The sequence below is a fragment of the Barbus barbus genome, assembly GCF_936440315.1.
Source record: "Barbus barbus genome assembly, chromosome: 40".
NCBI classification, from domain to species: domain Eukaryota; kingdom Metazoa; phylum Chordata; class Actinopteri; order Cypriniformes; family Cyprinidae; genus Barbus; species Barbus barbus.
Genome location: NC_136718.1, coordinates 6,276,122 through 6,292,608, shown reverse-complemented (window position 1 = coordinate 6,292,608; position 16,487 = coordinate 6,276,122). Strand labels below are relative to the sequence as shown.

The 16,487-nt window shown below is 36.3% G+C and overlaps 1 protein-coding gene across 1 annotated transcript; it reads right to left on the bottom strand.

The window, feature by feature from the left end:
- Nucleotides 1-763: 763 nt before the first annotated feature.
- Nucleotides 764-11,863, bottom strand: LOC306859475 (tubby-related protein 3-like). The gene is made up of 13 exons (XM_079400514.1): nt 11,734-11,863; nt 9,537-9,663; nt 8,716-8,817; nt 7,371-7,490; nt 6,146-6,256; nt 5,176-5,349; nt 4,523-4,605; nt 4,262-4,432; nt 4,018-4,130; nt 3,818-3,926; nt 3,634-3,732; nt 1,947-2,118; nt 764-1,727 (listed from the first exon to the last, which is right to left on the bottom strand). Exons 1-13 carry the CDS (start codon nt 11,746-11,748, stop codon nt 1,594-1,596), a joined length of 1,530 nt encoding a protein of 509 aa, XP_079256640.1. The 5' UTR covers nt 11,749-11,863; the 3' UTR covers nt 764-1,593.
- Between the last annotated feature and the right edge of the window lie 4,624 nt (nt 11,864-16,487).

Below are 16,487 nucleotides of genomic sequence, written 5' to 3'. Positions count from 1 at the left end.
CTCACCTTTAAGAGCAGGGCTGTCCAAACTCGGTCCTGGAGGGCCGGTGTCCTGCAGAATTTAGCTCCAACCCTAATCCAACACACCTGAAGCAGCTAATCAAGCTCTTACTAGGCATACTAGAAACTTCCATACAGATGTGTTGAGGCAAGCTGGAGCTAAACTCTGCAGGACACCGGCCCTCCAGGACCGAGTTTGGACAGCCCTGTTTAAGAGGCTGCGCGTTAAAATTGTTAAAATTCATGGTTGCTGTGTTTACAAGCCTATGACTGCCACAGAGATGAATGTCAAATCTCAGGACATATTATGATCTCTGACAGGTAATATGTACTGTTAAATATTTGTTTGTTTCTTTCTATTTTTAACAGAGCAGCTTTGAAATGCTTTCAAAAAGAAGGGAATTAGAGTGTCAGACTCGTGTATTTGGTCACTGCTGAAGAATGAACGTGTAGAAAAGTGTACATGTTCTCTTTATATTACAGAATTGATACTGGAGAGGACGTGTTGAGGACTGAACACATTCAGACATGCCAGAACAAGGCCCTTGTAAGTTTGTGAATTCACAGTAGTCTGGTGTCCACAAGGCCTTGTTGAAGCAGCACCATCCTAAGGACAACTTGTGTAGTTCATCATAAAGTACTCAATTTATTAATTAATTAAAAGTGCGTGGACAATTTTAATTGTAGTTTGCAGCTCCACATTTCCCCTCCAGCTTGTCTCGGTGTCTCAAAAAATAAAATAGAAGGAATAAATACAATGAAACAATAGTACATTCAGTATTTATTTTCATTTAGTATTTGATTCATTATTTCAGAGATCTCTGACAATTCTCCAAAAGTAGGCAAAATATATGTTTGACAGATATGCGTCACGAAGTGTAATAGAATCTTTCTCGTATTCATGCATTTTTTTATGCATCTTTCATGCATAAAAATAGAAAATTCATCTTTCATAAAAAAAGAAAAGATAAAGTTTTTAGAGTTTATAGAGAAGCATATCCTTGATTTCCGTAATGCATGGGATGCATGGGCAGGAAGTAATTAAATATAAATGAAAAGAAAGAAAAAAAAAAAACGCTTTGTTTCAATAGAAGAATATGTAAAAGGCATGCACATTAGACAGAAATAGTAAATATGATACTATCATTTCAGTATGCATATTCTTAATATTTAAAAATGTATTTTTATATGCACACATGTATATTTTTTGTTTTGCACCTCATATGGTTGAGAGAAAAACATACATTGCACTGATCACTTACTTTTATTATAAAAAACCCCCCATAAATCTCAGTACAACACAAAATGTAATCAAACTATTTTTCAATCACTTCCAGTCATTTTATGTAGCCTGCATTCATTACATACATTCAGACATAGACATGTACATGCAACGCCTGGCTCTGGTGTCAGTTTCTGTTCTGTATCCAGGTTAAGTGCATCCCAGTCACATTCAGGCACAGTGGAAATCATAAAAATGTCCCACATTTTCAAATAACACTTAATCCTACTTAATCATCCTTCCTGATGATGAAGTTATTGTGTGTTGATTGCAAAGATTTGATTCTTAGTCGAAGAATTTTGTGCCTTGTGTTCATTCGCAGGCCAGTTTGCCATCAAAGCTGGACAGAGCGATAGCAAAGGCTTGCACTGCACACATGGGGTAATTATAGTCCAGAGTGAACATGTCGTCTGCCACCCTTCCAAACTGCATCACAATGTAGCTATCTGAAAAAGAGAGCGTTTACATTCAGGATAGCTTTTATATTCAGGCTATTGTAACAACTGAGCACAATTCCTGAATTATAGTTGAATTATCAACACAACATATGCTACAAAATTCCAATTTCATATTTGTAACATTTTGTCCTATTGCAAAGTTGAAATATTTTTGTGCAATCCCAGTTGAAGAGGTAAATAATTGTCAATATCACCAGTATCACTCACTGTCTTTGCTGTGGACGATCTGGAAGTTCTTGACAGAGGCCTGTGTGACCCGACCAGAGAAGTTGAGGACATAGGAAGCGGTGTCATCATTCCAAACTGGAGTTTTGTTGTGGAGTTCAATCAGGTTGTCCATTTGCCTGTTTTGGTAGCGCATAAGTATATTGTCGTTGTCCTTAAAGGTAAAATAACAGATTTGTTGTGCATGAATAATTGGTCGTTGTAGTGAGGTCGTGTAACTGAGTTTCTAAGTTAGTAGAACTGCCCAACTAGCTATCATTTTTGGGACATAATAGTTGATGGTTAAGGGCCGTCAACATAGAATGTTAAGTTTTGCATGTCAATACACTTAAATTGTTTTTCTATGCAAATATGCATGTCTTATCATTGTGCTTGCATCTTTTGCAGCATCTCGCGAATGTCACATCATTCTAAAAACATAGCACTTGCATTAAAAGTAGTTAAATGTAGAAGTTAAAGTTGCTTTTTCATTCCACGGCCACATCTCACATTTCTTCAATGCAAAAAACACATTGTTTTTATGGTCCGTAAAAATGTCTAAAAGGGTAGGCAGTAAAATGATGCTACATAAAAAAAATTGTGCTAGGTATTGAGACAGCCATATCCCTGTTCAAAATAAAAATAAATATTGCCTTAAGTAATATGTGTCAAATAAAATCATTTAGTCACCACTGAAAATTTTCAGCCAAGGCTCATTGAAAAAAAATGATTTGTGACACATTTAGAGTGAAATGTCTGATGAGTGGCTTAGAAAGTTGAATCCTCTAACATGTTTGAAAATAACATACCACATACACTAAACCCGACCCTAAAACAAACATGAGGCAAATGTGAAATAAAAATGCATTTGCTAAAGCAGCTGCCAGTCCTCTGTCGTGTGTGTCATGTGTTCCCGCCTCTTGTGTCCATATTTGGTTTGTTTCCTGTCCTTGTTTAATGTGATTATTAGTTAATTCTGTCCAGCTGTGTTTGTCTCATTATCTATGATTTTCCTGTGTATTTATAGTCCTGTCTGTTCAGTTTGATTTTATCTGGTCTACTCATTACTCCCTGGTGTTCCTGTCTGTGTCAGCCTTGCCTTGCCTTGTCTTGGCCTGCCTTGTTTGGAGTCATTAAAGACTGTTATTAGCCAGAAATCTTGCTGACTGATAGGAGATCAAATACTTATTTCACGCATTAAAATGCAAATAAATTTATAACTTTTTTGAAATGTGTTTTTCTGGATTTATTTTGTTGTTATTCTGTCTCTCACTGTTCAAATAGACATTCAGTTTAAATGTTAAAATTATAGGCTGATAATTTCTTTGTCTGTGGGCAAACATACAAAATCAGCAGGGGATCAAATAATCTTTTCCCCCACTGTACAAATCATGTGCCATTGTAAAAGTGTTCTGAGGTCATAACACAGTGTTATGCAAGGACCATGAGTCTATATTAATCGATAATTTGCCCCTGTAATTATGAATTATGTGAAAAGGAATAAAAGTTGTTGCCGTTTTACTGCCACTAATGTTCACTTCAGCCGTAAACTGCATTGAGTTGTATGTATAAGTACTTTTTTGGATTTTTGAGCACGTTTTCCATTAAGCCTATGTTGTTAATTTACTTGCTTGACTTTGTTGCTGCATATCACAGTCAGATATAGCAGTGCGTTAGTAACTGAACTCACCATTCGTGGACATATCAGCACTCGCTCGTTGTCGTCATCCATGCCTGGGATGACGACAGTCATTTTTCTGGGCCCTTTAAACCCCAACACATTTGTCTCCTGGACAGAACACCAGTGTATACTTTAAAAATGACAGATTTTCTAACCTCCAGGATGACTTTTGTGAATAGAAGTGAGCACTCACGTAAATGATAGCAGCTAGCTCTTGCCGGGCATTAGACATGTCCCTGAGGGCACGGTCAGGGTTGAGACCATTATCAAACACTGTGAACTTGGTACCCATGAGATTGGACCTGAAGAGATGGCAAACCACAAAAAGAAGAATGTGCAATAGCTCAGCAATAACGCATACTAGTTTGGTAAGTTTTGTATCATGCAAGTTACCTCAACTTTCCGATAAAATTTTCTCCGCCCCGTGACAGGTCAGTGGCATCTATGGATATCAAATAATTTGACGTTGCACTCTTTTTTCTTTTTCGACCAGCCAATAGGAAAACCTGCAGGATGGGGTGGAAGAGGATCTCAAATTGGTGTTGGCGATTCACGAGAGCCATGCATTTCAACTGCCCTCTTATTCACTAGAAAACCTTGTAGAAATGTCTGAACCAAAAAAGTGAGAGCAAGTCACCTTCTTGTCATTGTCTAAATGAAGGTAATAGGTGGGGTAGAAGCCTCTGTCCATGCCGCGCTTGTCTCGTGTCACTTTACACTTGATGGTGGTTCCCTGAGGTGCCGGCTGAAGAACAAACTCCTCAAGGTCATCAAACTCAATCTCTGGCGATGGAGGCCTCTCCTCCTCCTGTCACGAGAGAGATAACACAGTTCAGATTATGCAGATTGTACATTCTTTCCCTCAGGATGACATTGCTTTGGTTTACAGTAGTCTTACCTTTTTACTTTTTCTGCCTTTGCCTTTCTTCTTTCTGGGCACTTCTGCATCCTCATCATCGCTTTCATCAGATTTAGCAGCGTCTACATGTTCAACAAGACGTTATTATATTGTAATATGAGCATCTTAACAAAATGAAAGTTATTTTGTTTTTTGTTTGTTGTAGTTACAAGAAATGTTATTATAGGGAGTTTTTCTTGAAAATTTAAAATAAAAGTGCATAATGTACTTTGTACTAGAGCTGAAAAAGTTGGTTTTCACTCAGAAATTGCTAGTAATTTTCAAAATTACAAGTAACGCATTGAATTAAACAGGAGATTTTGAAGCAGAAAAACAGAAATAGTATTTTCTTGTAAAACATACTCCATTAATCTTTGTCTACAAATACATTTCACCATTACATTTCTGTCAGAAATTGAATATGACAATATGAAGTAGCATGGATAATGTTACTGCATCCAGAAGATAACGTGTTTATGTTATTAGTCTAGTTTGTATAGAACAATAAATAAAATATGAAGCAAGAGTTGTGCGGTTCCTGGCTGTGGGGAATCACATGTGCTTACAGTTGTTGAGCTTTTGTCCAAATGTTACAAACAAACAGTTGAAGTTTTCCGTGCGAAGAGGACGTTTACACTTAATCCTTCACTTACTCTTTTTCTTGTTGTTCTTCTCCTTGTCCTTATTACTCTTGTCTTTTTTCTTGTCTTTGTCTCCTCCAGCCTGAAACATGGAAGTGGAGTTGGCAGAGGATTTCTTTTTGCCCTTGCTGGGTTTAGTCTCTGGCTCACTCTCATTGCTGTCAGACTTGGTGACTGGAGCAGATGCTGAGAAGATTCAGTCCAAAAAATTAGCAATTACACTATTAATAATAAATATTCTTCAAAACACTGTGACCAAGCATGCATTATATTACACTACTTCACTTTTTTAATTGAATTATTAATTATTTAATGAAACATCCCCAGAAATGTTCAGGTCATATTTCAATCCAAAATTTAAAAAAAGTAAAACGCTTGTAGATGTGTGTGTTTCTGTGCATTGTGGGGACTTTCCATAGACTTCTATTACTTTTATACTGACCAAACAATATTTTCTGTCCCCTAATCCTAAACCTACCCCTTACAGAAAACCTGTTTGCACTGTTACACTTTCAGATAAACATAATTTAATATTTTTAATAATTGTTTACCCTCGTGGGGACCCACAATGTCAACAATTTCAGGTTTTACTATCCTTGTGGGGACATTTGGTCCCCACAATGTAGCATAAACAAGTACACACACACAAATGTGTGTTGCATTAATAACTATTTTTCATAATGAATTATTTTTCCAGACAGTGTTTTTTTTATTAAATCACCATGAATTAAAATACTACCATTATGTATAAAAACTTCAAAATGTAAATAATATATAAATATTTCACTTTACAAAAATGAGAAGTCGTAATTAGACTGCAAATTTTCTTAATATTTCATGATTTTTTTTTATTTTTTTTTTATTATTTTGATTTTGAGGTAAAATATGACCCAGGCATGTTCTTGGCAGGCTTTATGAGATTCACAATGGTTGTCTAGCAATACATGATTAATGTACAATGTTTTAATAAAAGTGAAATTACCTTTCTTTTTTGCGATAAAATCTGGTTTGTCTCCATTTATCTGAAACATAGAAGCTGGCTCCTTTTTGGCCTTGGTTGTCTTTCCTCTGCTTTCTGATTCAACTTTACTCTCTACAGAGATAATTTGTTGGATTAAAAATTAGATTAGATAACTCAGTATTTTCCACGCGGCCTACAACAAAACCTAGAGTTGATGTAAGAGTCACTGAAGCTTCACAATAAGGTATTTAACTGATAGTCAAGTTAGGACCGGTTCCCAGAACTCCCTGGGGTTATTCAGGTGCGCCAGCTCCAGATAATCAGCAGAGCTACCAGCTGAAGAGCAGTGTCTTTCAATATGGAAATTATGCTGCTAATGGTTTAATACATAGAGATCAACCAGAGAGTTTCAGCTTGCATGTCAAAACAGCTTGGTCTCAGTGAGCCATTAGTTCTAATATCTCAGTCTTTCCTCCACCCACAATCCTTGTTAAAATTTTGAAACATGCTCATCGTACATTAAACTTGCTCAAATGTTAAATAAAACCTGAACGCACACCCCTCAGTAGTCGTCTGTGAAGGTTTTTATTCATCTAGGTCTTTGCTGAACGTCTAATAAAATGCATTAGTTAGCAGCTGGACTTTGTTTTCCAATTGTTGAAGTCGTTTCTCCACTTATCCGAGTGGCTTGATCAGACACCCCCTGAGGAGCTCACCATCTGTCTTTTAACAACAGGAAAAATGAGGCCAAGCTTTACAAGATGAGCAAATTAATCCCTAAAAGCGTAACTAAAAACAAGAGTCAAATTCACTTGAAAGTCCCCCACTTCAGCTCATAGATAAAGCGAAGTGGTGATCTTTAAAACAGATCTCGCATATTGTTCTGGTTAATCTACTTAGCTCACAAGATCTAGCGCTAATCCTCTTCCTGAGCAGCAAACCCCCATGCATGTGTACATAACGACATTAAGAGTTACACACACTGAAGCCATTGTCTAACAGTTTCCTCTGACTCGATACCTCAAGTGATTGGCTCAGAGAGGGAAAAACAAACTAAAAAAATAAAAGCTTCCGGATTTCTGTTTGCAGGAACTAAAAATACACTCCCAATCCCCCAGCAATGTTCAAAGTGACTCTTACAATAACATAAATGCTACTTGCCTGTTGAAACTAATGGAGCAAAGCTCAAAATGAACCTTGGCCTCGCTCATTAACATGCATTCAAGTGTGAATACGCTCAGCTGACCTTTGGCCTTTGATTTCTTTTCTTTGGTGCCAGCAGGGGAGCTCTCTTTGGTGGTTTTCTTTTTAGTTTTCTTCTGTGAGGTCTCCTCTTCATTATCCTCATCATCTTCATCATCGGAATCTGATTAAAAAGACATCAGGGTTGAAGGACGAATTATATCAATGATTAAGGCGATGAAATAGATCCTAAAACTAGTCAATAATACAGATTCTATGCAAGCCTATTCAAGGGGAGAGTTACATTTTTTATTAAAAATCTTCCTCTTAAATGACTTCCCTCTTTCACTTAAAGGAATAGTTCAACCCAAAATGAAAATCTATTTTTCCCCTACTATGGAAGTCAATGGGGGCCAAAAACTGTTCGATTACCAGCGTTCTTCAAAATATCTTATTTTATGTTCAACATAAGAAAGAAACTCATACAGGTTTGGAATGACATGAGGGTGAGTAAATGATAACAACGTGGGGGGGGGGGGGGGGGGGGTATTCCTTTAAGTCACCAAGAGTTCATGGTTGGTTATCATAGCTTCATTAGCCCCTGCTGGTGGATATCGTAACTACACCATCTGATTGTAAAAGCCTTGGCTGGCAATTTTTTTTTCTTGCAAGAAACATTGGCAATATGTCATTATTGTATGGGAGATGTCGGTTGCAGAAGGTAATGTTGCAGCATGAAACTGATCATTTCCCCCTGTACTACATGCCTAGGATAGCTGCTAGTGAAAGGTTTGTGACTGTTTGTGTCCTTGTGGTGCCTTTAGCCAATCAGTGTTGTCCAGACTCATTGCATTGCAATTTTGGTGCAAAATGTAAAATAAAATAAAAAAGAAGGCAACTCCCAATACAATAATTGAGAATGCAATCAGACAGATTTCTACAGGTTTTTAGACATAATTTGAAACTACATTTATGGTTCACCTCCTTTCAACTCCTTCCAATTGCTTGTTATACAGCGAATCAATTTACATGTTCCAATCAATTCCCAAAGCACAACAAACCAAGTCCCAGTTGGCATTTCTAAATGTCACTATACACTTATAGTAGGCCTGAGGAAGATTGATTGACCTGAACGTTGCTAATAATTCATAATGATGCAAGTTCGAGCAGTGTTTAAAATGACTGAGTGTGTGAGACACTATACAGTATCTTCTATTAAATATCCAGATAAAAATATTTCATGCATTATTAAGGGAAAATATGCCGCTTCTTTCCCTGTGTATGACCCAAGATGCTGGTACAGCATCGCTGCAACTCTATAGCACCGCTGATTTGAAAATGAATGCATGGAACTTCATGTTTAGTAAAATATTTATTTGTCCCAGTTGATTATTAAAAATCACATATACCTTTCTTCTTCTTAGGAGTACTCTTGGGCTTCTTTTTTGTGTTCTTCTCTGCTGCCTCTTCTTTGTCCTTCTCGGTTTTCTTCTTCTTTACTACTTTGCTCTCTGCTTGAGAAATAAAAAAGTAACATTTGTTTTAACAATCATGGAGCATTCCAGTATGACACTGACCCCAAAACGTGTTCTGACTCTAAGCACTAGACATGACTGAATATCAGAGCACTTTGACTATTTGACAACTGACTGATGATCAATGACTGATCAACATGTCCTAGCTGAGTAACCACAGGTGTAGTTCATCACATTAACTGTGAACTAACATCCAAATCTGACAAACTTCTTCTGTTATGGTTTCATTTTTGTAATCTAATGCAGTGATGTTCACACATTTATGTGTAGCCACTGTATGACTCTGAGCACACACTTGAACATGTGGAAATTCAGTGTCTATGTAACCATTGTTTATTTCATTTCATAAGTAGCATCCAAATAATCCAAATCTTATACAATCTTAAAAATAAAGGTGCTTAAAAGGTTCTGCACAGCGATGCCATAGAAGAACCATTGTTGGTTCCCCAAAGAGCCATTCAGTCAAAGGTTATTTAAAGAACCATCTCTTTCTTACTTTTTAACATCTGAAGAACCTTCTTTCGCCACAAAGAACCTTTTGTGAAACTGAAAGGTTCTTCAGATATTAAAGGTTCTTTATGGAACCATTTAGATAAAAAGGTTCTTCTATGGCATCCTGAAGCACCTTTATTTTTAAGAGTGTAAGATGAATCCCAACAGTTGTTAATTGCAGGTTTGAGATGCATCAGACTCACTCTTTGAGGGCGTACTGTCCTCTTCGCCTGACAACTCTTCACTCTTTTTAGCTTTGCTCTTTTTAGGTTTGGCTTCAGCTCCGCTGGCCTTTCCAGAATCTGCCTCCGGCTTCTTCTTTTTTGTCTTCTACACTGTAAATGAAGACAAAGAATGGCATTCACATTTCAAGGTTTTCTTTGTAGATGGTTTGTGATTGTTGTGTAAAGTTAAGCAGAGGTTTTGAACTTACCCATTGCCACACATCAATGAAAGCAAGCAAAATGATGTACAGAATAAATTAGAAAAGTGCATGATTTAAAGAGCCCCTTTTATGGATTTTTGAAAATCACCTTTAAACACAGCTCCAAGTGAATGAAAACATCCTGCAAAGTTTTGAATCTGAAAGTGCACCTTGTATAAAGTTATTGTCTCTCAAAAGAAAGAGTCGAATCTGAATCATTTAAACAAGTCGTTTTTAAAACGAATCCCAAGCCGTTTCACGTTGACGTCAACATGAAACATTAGCGTATTGCCCGCCCACTTGTTGCGCACCTGGGAAAACTTGATTTGCTCGTTGGTCTGAATGAAAATGCAAATTCATTCTTTGCCACTAGGTGCCGCTTTTGTAGCGGTAAAAGCTCACAAACACTGCTTTAAATGAAATTGAACAATCACCGCAGATTAGCATCACGCAAAGGAGGGGTTTAGAAAATGTAATCGTTGTGCGAAGCGTTTGGGAGTCGTTGCCCTGTTAAAAAAAAGGTAGGTTTTGAAGCATGGATGCTGGTTTGAGCTGGTTTAAGCTGGTCCTTAGCTGATCATAACGCAGAAGGAGGCCAGACTAGGTTAAGGATATGGAGAAAGTCTAATTCTTATACAATGTAGGCCGCACGTCACAGCCTGCTTCCGTACTGCATGGAGTGGGGAGCATATAATCTGATTAGTTCCGATCTTAAATGAGTATTTATAGACTTCACTTTAACAAAGAGCAAAGACAGTGGGATCCTTGATTACTGCCGCCATGGGGATTTTACTTGTTTAGCGTTATGGAAAACCCCTTCATAGACCGCTAGCCACAGTAGATTCAAGTGAAATTCTGTATGACAAGCATCCAAAAGCATCTGCTTGGCTGGCTGAGAAATATTGACTGGCTAATTTTTAATTAGAGTTAATGTTTAAGCACTTTTCATAATTTCAGCCATGTGTCCTCAAGGAAAACCTCTTTTGGGTCAGTGCGTTTCAGTGCCATGCTCCAGTGGCTTTAATCAACCCTTGTCTAACATATTCTTTCTCCTTTTCTCCTCCCTTTATGGTTAAAAATGTAACAGGATATACAGGGAAAAGGAAACAGATGCAAAAAAAAAATTTCCTGTTTTTGAAAAACAAACATTAAACATGGAAACCCTGTTCGAAAGCCTGTTCTTAATTACTTTCAATGCCAAAAATAATTTATAATTTTTTTTTTTATAATTTTTTTCTAAAAAATGTTTGACATTGAGAAATAATTGTAGATTATTTTATTAATTAAATATTAAATTATTTATTAAATTCTTAAAAATGTGAATTTATTACTTTAATTTTAACCTGGCATTTTAACCAATAGTACCAGGAACCATCTTGAACAATATTACAAAAAGCAGTGCTTTCCTTTTCTAAAGCCTTTCTAAATCCTGCTGACAGGTAAATGCAATCAACTCGATGATCAAAGAGTCAATTCAGTCAATCAAGATATTACACAATGCCTAGACTATGAGCTATACCTATCTCAAATGCTAATGCTCCCTTGGTTTTTTTAATCCAGTGCCTACATGTACTGCCTATGAGAAGCTTCTAGGTAATTTATTCATAAAGAATAATGGGTTTTTCAAAACAGATTGAATCCAGTGATGTATACAGCATTCCTGACACTAAAGTTGGCATGAAATATTGTCAAATTCAAATTAAATATAGAGTCATGGATAATATCTTGAGGCATTGAGGCAGAATGTGTCTTTAAGGTGGATTGTTCCCTGCCATCTTAACATATACATATTGGCAGATAAACTGGTTATCAGGCTCTTGAGAACTATCACAACCTACTGCATGTTATGTCCCGCAAAATAACATAAAGTAAATGATAAAACATTTACTGCCTAAAACATCCAGTATTATATTGATTTACTGCGTTTAGAAGCTAGAAGCTGTTTTCAGCTCTAAGACACGACAGCTAAGATGTACCTTCTCTGAAGACATGGTTATTGAGATGACATCGGTTCAACAGTAAAAGTCCAGACAAGAGAGCAGATGAAGCTGTCATGTGTCTTTATATGAGAGTGTGCTGAGGGCATCAGTGTGGCTGATTATGAAGGCTAGTTTAGTCCAGAGAACTTGATAATAGGATTATAAAGCCCATCTGCCTCAGGAGCAACCAAAACAACTCAAGAGGAACGTACCATTTACTAACACTATAAACACAAATGAGTTTCCTTCGTCACGCTCTCAGATAAAAAAAAAGCTGTCAGCAGTGTAATACTCTTTCGAGAGTACCTTATTTAATCCTAAAGGGTGCATATTAGTACCTCAAAGTTACATTTTAGTAGCTAAAGTGTACATATCAGTACCTCCATGGTAGGTACTGTCATAGACGCAGCTTTTGTACCTTTTTTCTGAGAGTGTTAGGTACAAATGTTAAAAGGTACCTTACTGACCCCCAAATGGTGCTTCATATACATATTAGTAAAGTTACACCATTAAGGGTATCAAACCAGTTAGTTTTGTACCTTTTTTTCTGAAATTATACAGATTATTAATGAAAATTAGAATTTCATAAGATCTTAGCAACAGCAACACTCAAACTGCATCAGCTCAATGGAAGAGCTGAAAATTTGATTTCAATCATGACAACTCTCTGAAGATTTTAGCATGGTGATGGATATGACAGTGTTAATGTATTTGGTCTTGGCGGAATAGATCTGCTACGCTTCTGCTGCTGTTGGTTATTGCTGTAGTTGTAGATTATTGCTGCTGCTGCAAGCAAGTACAGGAACTTGCTCCTGCCAATGCATATGGCGATACGGTGCTGTGAGTATTTAAGACATACTGCTGCTGCACAAATAGCATATACAATAACCCGTAGCAGATCTATACAGGTGGAGCTGGGGAAGGTGGAGGGTTTCAGAGAAACTCTGAAAGAGCGCTGCAGGAATCTCAAGTGAATGCTAGCCAGCCATATAAATGCAAGGCAGTAAACTCATTAGCTGCATATGCAGCATGAACCAATCAGATTGAGCCAAGTTGTTTAACTCTCTGAATATCATCAGTTACGTTAACAACCCGTAAGCCTACGCCATCTAGAGTTTCATGACTGAACTATACAAAGCTGAGATATTTATTTAATAACTTTTATTTATCCAAGAATGCTATTCATTGGGAATTTAAATGGGGGAAAAAAGTGTGTCCTCAGACATTTCGACCCACATTAAATCAGGAGAATGGAAACAGATTGAGACATGCACAAATTTACACAAACACACTGTAAACTTGATGTATAACTCACCTGTACTGACCTTTTGGAGTCATTGTTTGGAAGGCTAAGAGATAAATCAGCATTATTAGCAAAGCAGATGCATTTATTACAATATTTGTTGTAAGGCACTGCTCACCTGTCTTCTGTCCAAACCTCCTGTAAGATCTCTTTCAGCAGAGGCATCAATCGAAGGTCACTGAAGATCACAAAACCTCCCAATTCTTCTCAAATAAAGCTCAATCAGTCAATTGAATCCCAAAAATATAATCTCAGTGTTCATCAAAGCATGCATCAACAATATTAGCTATTTGTTTTTTCTCCTTTTCTTGTTTTCTATAATTTCTGTGGCCTATAAGACATGGCACATGTTGCCTATGTCTTTTGCACTTGAAAACATACAGGTTGGGTTTTACCGGTCGTCTTAAAAAGCCAATAAGATGAGAGTGCTGTTTCCCAGCATGCATTTAGCTTTAGTGCACCATCTGTCAATGTGAGACAAACCATTACAAAACCATTGGAGGTCTAACCCATCCACCTGCAAAGCCCCACTGGACAATTTAATAGGATTGTCATCAGAATTAGAGGGGGCCACATGTCTCTTTGGGGGATTTGCTGCATAAAGCTCACACATAGGTACGTATCATTAAAATAATGCTGCGTTAATTAAATACAGGAATATACAGTAGCAAAATACATTACCATTTACTCCATAAAAACCATTGATTTATGTCACATTATAGCATGACAGTGATTTATTTTATGTTTTTATTTCTGATAAGTCCATTATTTATAACTGTTTAAACTAATTTAGGAGTCAGTGTGTTGTACAGAAATGAATAAAATAATGTGCATTTCAAGAATTAAAAAACACCTATTGAATATAGCTTTGTAAGAGTAAAATAATAGATCCTAAATATTTGAAATAATGTCCAGAAAAAAATAAATAAAAATTAAAAAATATTATTTTTTAAAAATTGTATAATCATGTATAGACAATACTACACAATATGTATAAATAAAAATCCATTTATTTATATTAATTTACGGGGACCAATTTGTGGTTTGGGGTAGATCCAGTCTGATCTCATATCATATATCTTATTCATTATTTCATGTTTCTATTTCATATTTAAAACATTAATATTTTATTTTATTGTTTCTGTGTGTAGTTACCAATATGTGCCACAAGAGGGAGAAGTATTTCAGCATTTGTAATAGTGCTGATAAAATCAGTTCATTCAAGTTATAGTTCTAATATATTTTAAATATGACACAACATTATAGAACTGAAGCACTTTTCTATCATTGACCAGCATAATGCATATATTATAAAATTATGTGTGTAAATTAATACAGTGCATTTACCCTTTAAAACTTTTTTTCTCAGTTTATATTGACCACACAATAAATTAACTCAACTTTTAGTCATATGTAATGTTTAAATGTATGTGTGCCCTTTGAGGGCCTCCCATGCATCAACAGCTCCATCTAAAGTGTGCACTAATTGAACCTCTCCATTTCCTGTCCCTATACTCACAAGTATGTGGGCTGGCTGCCAAGTGTTGAAACACGACTGCATCTTTAACCTGTAGCTTTAATTATGAGCCTGAAGTAGGGTGTTAGAGTTCAGTTGCCTGGCATACATCTCCTTCTGACCCGAGGGGTCCAGCTCTGTCCTCTATACCCCTCTCCCTGCCTGATTATGGCAGTCTAGACTAATGGATCTCCTGGCTGGCCTGCTCTCTCTGACAGCCTTCCCAACAACTGGCATCACGCCCAAGAGAAGCTAGTGAATTGACCCACTGTGGCGAAGCTCCTCGGGCCTTAAAGGGACAGTGTCATGCTACAACCTGCCACTGACCGAGTTCCTGTGTGCTTTTTGTGTTTTCACAGGGAAAAATATAGGGTGAATTTAGGTTAATCAGGACATTTTTTTCCCAGTTATCTCGATGGCAAAACATTTACCTGAATTCATCCCTGCTGTTTAGATTCGACAGGATCAAATACACATACAGTAAGTCTCATTATACATGAAACATGCTCTGGCCAGAGGAAAAACAAATTCACAATAGTTTCTGTTTTGGAGAACTTAATGGAGCTTTTGATTCTGTCTCGCTTAAGTGTCAATTTTGTGTCAGATGCTTCTACAAATCAAAACAAAAAAACAACAGTATATATACAAAACAAAAACAAACAAACAAGTGTGAACTGAAATATAGATACTTAACTGCATGTTAATTATAATAAAAAATCTACTATAGTTTAAATTAATATTAAATGCAGTTAGTTGAACTTGGAGTAAGAGTTCTTTTTGACCCACTTATGTAAGAATGAATAATTATGCCTATTGTATTTTTATTAGTGCTGTCAAACGATTAATCGTGATTAATTGCATCCAAAAGTTTTTGTTTACATAATATATGTATGTGTGTCAGGGAAACATCACGGTCACTTCAGTCACCACATTCACCAGATCCCAATCATCTGATTATTGATTCCCCGCACCTGCCACAGCTCATCAAGCTCCCCTTTATCAAGGCTCACTCCACACACGCTCCTCGTCCGGTCTGCCGTTCACTACCCCGAACAGTACCTGAGTCAATCTACTAACCAGTGTGTGCTTACCTTCCAGTTTCCCTCGTGTCTCCAGCAATCCTCCTGTGTTGCTCCCGTTCGTCATCAGACACTCTGCTCTGGCTTTCCTGCAACGAAAGAGACTCTCAGTATCTTTCAAGACTTACAAAGGATTATATGCTATATTTCCACTCACCTGCCATTTCTCGCATCGATCACCATCTCTCCTGTTATTCAATAAACCTGCTTGTCACTCACTTAGCTGTCTGTGTCTGACCCGTTTCGTGACAGAGAATACTTTGTATATTTATGTATATATAAAAACACACACATACAGTATTTTGAAAATATTTACATGTGTATAAATTTATATTTTATATTATATATAAATATATTTAATATATAAACATTTTTCTTAAATATATGCATGCAGGTGTTAGTATTTATATATACTAAATAAATATAAACAGTATACACACATATATTATGTAAACAAAAACTTTTATTTTGGATGCAATTAATCACGATTAATCATTTAACAGCACTATTTTTATGGTAAATTAGGATAATCTAATGAAACTTGTCTGTAATGTATTGAAATTGTATATTTGTAATTACACATTTGTAAAGATGAAGTTGCAATTTAGTTTTTTTTATTATTATTTAACTTTATTGTAATATTGCGCAATACACCAGTCAAAATTATAATCAAGTAATTTACATGTGATTTAGTAAATTATTCAACACATCAAAATAAGTGAACAAAGATGATTAAAATATGATTTCAAATGTACTTTACAGTAAAACTTTTCATTTGACGTTTTTATAAACTGCACTTTTAAAAAGTGCACTTAAGTGTGTTAAGAAATGCATGATAGTGAACTCTTTTTAA